Source organism: Pristiophorus japonicus, unplaced genomic scaffold (genome assembly GCF_044704955.1).
Source record: "Pristiophorus japonicus isolate sPriJap1 unplaced genomic scaffold, sPriJap1.hap1 HAP1_SCAFFOLD_812, whole genome shotgun sequence".
In the NCBI taxonomy this organism is placed as follows: domain Eukaryota; kingdom Metazoa; phylum Chordata; class Chondrichthyes; family Pristiophoridae; genus Pristiophorus; species Pristiophorus japonicus.
The window spans coordinates 178971-186751 of NW_027254732.1; the positions used below are offsets into that span (position 1 = coordinate 178971).

The following is a 7781-nucleotide window of genomic DNA, read 5'->3' on the forward strand; positions in this document are numbered from 1 at the left end:
CTGTAACTCACTCCCGGGTATCTGTTATTCTATATATAAACCCACAGAACCCCTCGATTAGATTCCAGTCTGTAACTCAGTCCCGGGTATCTGTTATTCTATATATAAACCCCCCGAACCCCTCGATTAGATTCCAGCCTGTAACTCACTCCCGGGTATCTGTTATTCTATATATAAACCCCCTGAACCCCCCGATTAGATTCCAGCCTGTAACTCACTCCCACACAGCACTGAAGGATGACCACAAGCCATTAGTTAAAGATTGGTTTTAATGTGGTGAATTGGAGGCGGTTCGAAGTTGTGACAAGCCCGACGGATTGTCCAGCTCTGGGGATCTCTGCTGTTCCGGGAGCTGCTGATTTGTGGATTCCATTTGGTGGTGATCGGAGGCAGTGGATGGACGCAGGCTCCCCCATGGTCCGAGGTGATCGGTAGGAGAGAGGGTCAAGGGCTAGAGTGTCTCCTGCCGGACTGTGTCCGGAGCAGTCAGTGTCTCTGGCCATCGGTCAGCCTATCCCCAGTGATGGTCAGTCTCTCCAGCCAGTGGTCGATGTCTCCGGCCAGCGGTCAGAGTGTCTCCCACCGGACTGTTTCCGCCGATGGTCAGTCTCTCCGGCCAGCGGTCGGTGTCTCCGGCGACAATTGCTGTCTCCGGCCAGCGGTCAGAGTGTCTCCCGCTGGACTGTCTCAGGACAGTGGTCAGAGTGTCTCCGGCCGGACTGTGTCCGCCGATGGTCAATGTCTCCGGCCAGCGATCGGTGTCTCTAGCGACAATCGCTGTCTCTGGCCAGTGGTCAGTGTCTCCCACTGGACTGTCTCCGCCGATGGTCAGTGTCTCCGGCCAGTAGTTGGTGTCTCCGGCAACGATCAAAGTGTGTCAGGCCGGACTGTCTCCGCCGATGGTCAATCTCTCCGGCCAGCGCTCCATGTTGCCGACGGTCAGTCTCTCCGGCCAGCGCTCCTTCTCCCCGCCCACGGTCAGTCTCTCCGGCCTGCGGTCGGTCTCTCCGACGATGATCAGAGTGTCTCAGGCCAGGCTGTCCCCACCGATGGTCAGTCTCTCTGGCCAGCAGTCAGTCTTTCTGGCCAGCGGTCAGTCTCTCTGACGATGGCCAGAGTGTCTCAGGCCGGACTGTCCCCGCCCACGGTCAGTCTCTCCGGCCAGCGCTCGGTCTCTCCGACGATGATCAGAGTGTCTCAGGCCGGACTGTCCCCGCCCTCGTTCAGTCTCTCCGGCCAGCGCTCGGTCTCTCCGATGATCAAAGTGTCTCAGGCCGGACTGTCCCCGCCGACGGTCAGTCTCTCCGGCCAGCGCTCGGTCTCTCCGATGATCAGAGTGTCTCAGGCCGGACTGTCCCCACCGACGGTCAGTCTCTCCGGCCAGCGCTCAGTCTCTCCGATGATCAGAGTGTCTCAGGCCGGACTGTCCCCACCCACGGTCAGTCTCTCCGGCCAGCGCTCGGTGTCTCCGATGATCAGTGTCTCAGGCCGGACTGTCCCCATCGACGGTCAGTCTCTCCGACGATGATCAGAGTGTCTCAGGCGGACTGTCCCCACCGACGGTCATCCTCTCCGGCCAGCGCTCGGTGTCTCCGATGATCAGAGTGTCTCAGGCCGGACTGTCCCCACCGACGGTCAGTCTCTCCGGCCAGCGCTCGGTGTCTCCGATGATCAGAGTGTCTCAGGCCGGACTGTCCCCACCGACGGTTAGTCTCTCCGGCCAGCGCTCGGTGTCTCCGATGATCAGAGTGTCTCAGGCCGGACTGTCCCCACCGACGGTCAGTCTCTCCGGCCAGCGCTCGGTGTCTCCGATGATCAGAGTGTCTCAGGCCGGACTGTCCCCACCCACGCTCAGTCTCTCCGATGATGGTCAGAGTGTCTCAGGCCGGACTGTCCCCGCCCACGGTCAGTCTCTCCGGCCAGCGCTCGGTGTCTCCGATGATCAGTGTCTCAGGCCGGACTGTCCCCATCGACGGTCATCCTCTCCGACGATGATCAGAGTGTCTCAGGCGGACTGTCCCCACCGACGGTCATCCTCTCCGGCCAGCGCTCGGTGTCTCCGATGATCAGAGTGTCTCAGGCCGGACTGTCCCCACCGACGGTCAGTCTCTCCGGCCAGCGCTCGGTGTCTCCGATGATCAGAGTGTCTCAGGCCGGACTGTCCCCACCGACGGTCAGTCTCTCCGGCCAGCGCTCGGTGTCTCCGATGATCAGAGTGTCTCAGGCCGGACTGTCCCCACCGACGGTCAGTCTCTCCGGCCAGCGCTCGGTGTCTCCGATGATCAGAGTGTCTCAGGCCGGACTGTCCCCACCCACGCTCAGTCTCTCCGGCCAGCGCTCGGTGTCTCCGATGATCAGAGTGTCTCAGGCCGGACTGTCCCCGCCCACGGTCAGTCTCTCCGGCCAGCGCTCGGTGTCTCCGATGGTCAGAGTGTCTCAGGCCGGACTGTCCCCACCCACGCTCAGTCTCTCCGACGATGGCCAGAGTGTCTCAGGCCGGACTGTCCCCGCCGACGGTCAGTCTCTCCGGCCTGCGCTCAGTCTCTCCGGCCACTCCGGGCTGCCTGTCCCCGATCGCGGCCCTCTCACCCCCACAGCTGGGTCCCCACGGCCCTCGGCCGCCGTGGGTGTGTTGGTGCCGGGCGAGGTTGGACGATTGGTTGAAGCCCTTGCCACAGAGCCCGCACTGGAAGGGCCGCTCCCCGGTGTGAATCCGGTGATGCTGCTGGAGGCTGGAGAGCCGGTTGAAGTCCTTGTGGCACAGCCCACACTGGAAGGGCCGCTCCCCGGTGTGAATGCGCCGATGCCGGGCCAGGTTCGAGGACTGTGTGAAACTTTTCCCGCACTCTGTGCACCGATGCCAGCGCGATGTCGCCACTGCTCTGCTGCAGCCCTGCGCCAGGGCATGACGCTCCAGCTCCACCGGCCGGCCGAACGCCTTACCGCAGCGGGGGCAGTGCAGCTCGGCCGGTTGCCGGTGCAGACGCTGGTGGCGGGAGAGGTTGGAGGGGCGGCTGAATCGCTTGCCGCAGGTTGGGCAGCGGTGGCCCGCGTGAAAGCGCTGGTGTCTGTCGAACGGCGAGGCCCCGGTAACTCCGCGGCCGCAGATTGAGCAGATGAAGAGCTCGTCCTTCTCCCCCTCCTCCGCCACACACTCGCGCTCCCAGTCCGGCGTCCCCGCAAATGGCCACTGCATTCCTGCCGGCTTCCCCAGGCTCTCGTCACCCGCCGTCCTCGAGCGCTCCTCCTCCGCCGACGCTCCCTCACGCTCGCCGAGTCCCCATCCTCCCGGACAGTCCCCCTCCGTTCCCCGGGACTCCAGCGTTCCCCCGCCCTCCGAATCCCAGGGGCCGCTCTCGGCAAATCTCCCCGCTGCTCGGCTACACTTTCTCCAGGATTTCCGCTTCATGGCAAGCCCTGAACACAAAACGGGGGGAGGGGGGGGGGAGAGAGCGGGGAAACGAGAAAAAGATCAGCGGCAGGAAATCTCCCGGCACAGGAGGATCCCATTGGGCCCATGGAGCCCGTGCTGTGCCGGCTCTGTGACAGAGCGACCCCCATCAGTCCCACACTGCCCCCCCCCCCCCCTTGCTCTCTTCCCCCACAGCCCCGGTACATTTCCCCCTTCGAGTATTTATCCAATTCCCCCGTTTGAAAGTCCCGATTGAACCTGCTCTCTCCGAGCTTTCAAGCAGCGCGTTCCCGATCGCAACAACTCGCTGCGTAAAAACATTCTCCCCCCATCCCCCCCTCTGGTTCCATCGCCGATTATCGTCAATCTGTGTCCCTCTGGTTACCCATCCTCCCGCCCCTGGGAACAGGTTCTCCCGATTTACTCCGTCACAACCCCTCGTGATTGAGCACACCGCGATCACATCGAAACATCGCAAATAGGTGCAGGAGCAGGCCATTGGGCCCTTCGAGCCTGCCCCACCATTCAATATGATCATGGCTGATCATTCCCTCAGTACCCCACTCCTGCCTTCTCTCCATACCCCCTGATCCCTTTAGCCGTAAGGGCCACATCTAACTCCCTTTTGAATATATCCAACGAACTGGCCCCCAACAACTTTCTGTGGTAGAGAATTCCACAGGTTCACAATTCTCTGGGTGAAGAAGTTTCTCCTCATCTCGGTCCGAAATGGCTTACCCCTTATCCTTAGACTGTGTGAGCCCCTGGTTCTGGACTTCCCCAACATCGGGAACATTCTTCCTGCATCTAACCTGTCCAGTCCTGTCAGAATTTTATATGTTTCTATGAGATCCCCTCTCATTCTTCTAAATTCCAGTGAATATAAGCCCAGTCGATCCAGTCTTTCTTCATATGTCAGTCCTGCCATCCCGGGAATCAGTCTGGTGAACCTTCGCTGCACTCCCTCAATAGCAAGAACGTCCTTCCTCAGATTAGGAGACCAAAACTGAACACAATATTCCAGGTGACCCACGGAATGGATTATTTACAGAGGACCCCACTGCACATCTTGTAGGGTCAAACCTTCCTTGCAAACAGCGGTCATGCACTTTGGCAGAAAAAAATCAAAGAGCAAGTTATTATTTACATGGAGAAAAATTGCAAAGTGCTGGGGGTATTAGCGTGGATAGAGGATTGGCTAACTGACAGAGAACAGAGAGTGGGGATAAATGGGTCATTCTCGGGTTGGCAATCAGTAACTAGTGGGGTGCCGCAGGGATCAGTGATGGGGCCCCAGCTATTTACAATCTATATTAACGACTTGGAAGAAGGGACTGAGTGTAACGTAGCCAAGTTTGCTGACGATACAAAGATGGGAGGAAAAGCAATGTGTGAGGAGGACACAAAAAATCTGCAAAAGGACACAGACAGGCTCAGTGAGTGGGCAAAAATTTGTCCGATGGAGTATAATGTGGGAAAGTGAGAGGTCAGGCACTTTGGCAGAAAAAAATCAAAGCGCAAGTTATTATTTAACTGGAGAAAGATTACAAAGTGCGGCAGTACAGCGGGACCTGGGGGTTACTTGTACATGAAACACAAAAGGTTAGTATGCAGGTACAGCAAGTGATCAGGAAGGCCAATGGTATCTTGGCCTTTATTGCAAAGGGGGATGGAGTATAAAAGCAGGGAAGTCTTGCTCCAGTTATACAGGGTATTGGTGAGGCCACACCTGGAGTACTGCGTGCAGTTTTGCTCTCCGTATTTACGAAAGGACACACTTTGCTTTGGAGGCAGTTCAGAGAAGGTTCACTCGGTTGATTCCGGGGATGAGGGGGTTGACTTATGAGGAAAGGTTGAGGAGGTTGGGCCTCTACTCATTGGAGTTCAGAAGAATGAGAGGTGATCTTATGGAAACGTATCAGATTATGAGGGGGCTCGACAAGGTGGATGCAGAGAGGATGTTCCCACTGATGGGGGAGACTAGAACTAGGGGGCATGGTCTTAGAATAAGGGGCCGCCCATTTAAAACTGAGATGAGGAGGAATTTCTTCTCAGAGGGTTGTAAATCTGTGGAACTCGCTGCCTCAGAGAGCTGTGGAAGCCGGGACATTGAATATATTTAAGGCAGAGATAGACAGTTTCTTAACCGATAAGGGGACGGGCAGGGAAGTGGAGCTGGGTCCATGATCGGATCAGGCCACGATGGTATTAAATGGCGGGGCAGGGCTCGAGGGGCCGAATGGCCCACTCCTGATCCTATTTCGGATGTTCTAACCTCGGAACCGGTCACAGTCGATGCGGCCACCTTCTCCGTCGCTGGGAGATTGAAGCATCGACCGTCGCTGGGACAGCGGAGCTCCTGATCGGACCCCGGACATCACCGAGCACTGGCCCTCGGAGAGGAGGTTCGTAGGAAGCCGACTCGATATCCCCGCCGTTACACCGGGAGCTATGGGGCCCGGATATCGACGTCTCATTCGCTTTGCAACCACCGTACGGAAGAAGTGCTGTAACCCCCTCCGCCCCTCCCCAAAATGGTACTGAGGCACACACACGGTGGGAGGAAGGGGGGGGGGGAAATTAAATATTGCAAGCACCAATGGACCCTACAGCCCCTCCCATCCCCAAATGGTACTGAGGCACATAAAAGGAGGGGGAGGGGCAAAATTTAACCAATGTAGGCACCAGTCGACCCTGCAAGCCGCTCCCCTCTGCCCAAAATGGTACTGAGGCACATACATGGTGGGAGGAGGGGAGAAATTAACCATTGCAAGCACCAATGGGCCCCTGCAGCCCCTCCCTCCCCCCAAATGGTACTGAGGCACACAAAAGAAAGGGGAGGGGGAACAGTTTAACCATTGCAAGCACCAATCGACCCTACAAGCCCCTCCCCCTCCTCAAAATGGTACTGAGGCACAAAGGTGGTGGGAAATGAAAAATTGCAAGCACCAATGGACCCTGCAATCCCTCCCTCCCCCAAATGGTACTGAGGCACACAGATGGTGGGAGGAGGCCCCACCCCCTCCCCCAGTCAGCCCTGGGGATGGCTATTGTTTCCCATTTCAGTAAAAAGCAGGTTATTGGGGGGAATTGCAGCAAAACCCGGCGTGGGTGGGTGGCTGGCTCTGCATTAATCCCTGTGCATGCATCTCCTTACCCGGGGGAGCCAGCCCGGGATTGCACCGCCGCCTCCTGCCTGGAACCTGCTGCTCTGGTAATGGACGCCTGACCGCTAGTGCGCAGGCGCCGCCCTCCCCGGCGCGGACCGTGTTCACACCCGCGATGGAGCCTGGGTAAAGCGGCCGCCATTGCTCCCGCACCCGCTGCTGCGACACATCTTCGTTAATCAGCCCCCCTTACACACCCACGTTTGACTTATTTCCCGTTTCCCTCTGTCGCGGACACGGTGGACAGGGGACAGGACGGGAAGAGTGAGCTTTCCAACGTAATAGCCATTAAAAAAATAACATTATTTGAAAGGTAGAATTCTAAAGAGGGTGCATTAAAGACTTGCATTCATATAGCGCCTTCAACGACCGACTACCAGACGTCTCAAAGCGCCTTACAGCCAATGGAGCACTTTTGGAGAGTCCTCACAAAACGCGGCAGCCAATTTGCACACAGCAAGCTCCCACAAACCGATGTTGGCAGTTGTCCACTGGAGTTTAGAAGGATGAGAGGGGATCTCATAGAAACATATAAAATTCTGCCGGGATTGGACAGGTTAGATGCAGGAAGAATGTTCCCGATGTTGGGGAAGTCCAGAACCAGGGCTCACAGTCTAAGGATAAGGGGTAAGCCATTTAGGACCGAGATGAGGAGAAACTTCTTCACCCAGAGAGTGGTGAACCTGTGGAATTCTCTACCGCAGAAAGTTGTTGGGGGCCAGTTCGTTGGATATATTCAATAGGGAGTAAGATGTGGCCCTTATGGCTAAAGGGATCAGGGGGTATGGAGAGAAAGCACGAATGGGGTACTGAGGGAATGATCAGTCATGATGGGTACTGGGGCAGGCTCGAAGGGCCGAATGGCCTACTCCTGCACCTATTTTCTATGTCCATGAGGGTCCTGATGTTTCAGGTCCTGAACTTCATATTGAAGAGTGTAAGATGCCTGTGCGTGAGTTCTTTTAACGTGGGGTGGCCGTTGCACACACCGATTATAACACGGGCTTAGCTGAGCGAGATCTTGGTCCAGTGGCAAGGGATGACTGGAGCCCAGGCATTGCTGTATGAGCCCAAGAGATTAGTGTGCAAAATTAAAGCACATGGTATTAGGGGTAATGTACTGACGGGGATAGAGAACTGGTTGGCAGACAGGAAGCAGAGAGTCGGGATAAACGGGTCCTTTTCAGAACGGCAGGCAGTGA

General features: G+C 57.1%; 1 protein-coding gene across 1 annotated transcript; it reads right to left on the reverse strand.

Moving 5' to 3' along the window:
• Positions 1-251: 251 nt before the first annotated feature.
• On the reverse strand, positions 252-6659 carry LOC139257284 (zinc finger protein 239-like). Its single transcript, XM_070874421.1, has 2 exons — positions 6570-6659; positions 252-3417 (listed from the first exon to the last, which is right to left on the reverse strand). The coding sequence occupies exon 2, from the start codon at positions 3407-3409 to the stop codon at positions 2492-2494; it is 918 nt and encodes a 305-aa protein (XP_070730522.1). The 5' UTR covers positions 3410-3417; positions 6570-6659; the 3' UTR covers positions 252-2491.
• Positions 6660-7781: the final 1122 nt, after the last annotated feature.

What these genes read in the sequence shown, in the direction of transcription:
- LOC139257284 (XM_070874421.1), bottom strand. Translation starts at nt 3,409, where the DNA reads ATGAAGCGGAAATCCTGGAGAAAGTGTAGCCGAGCAGCGGGGAGATTT.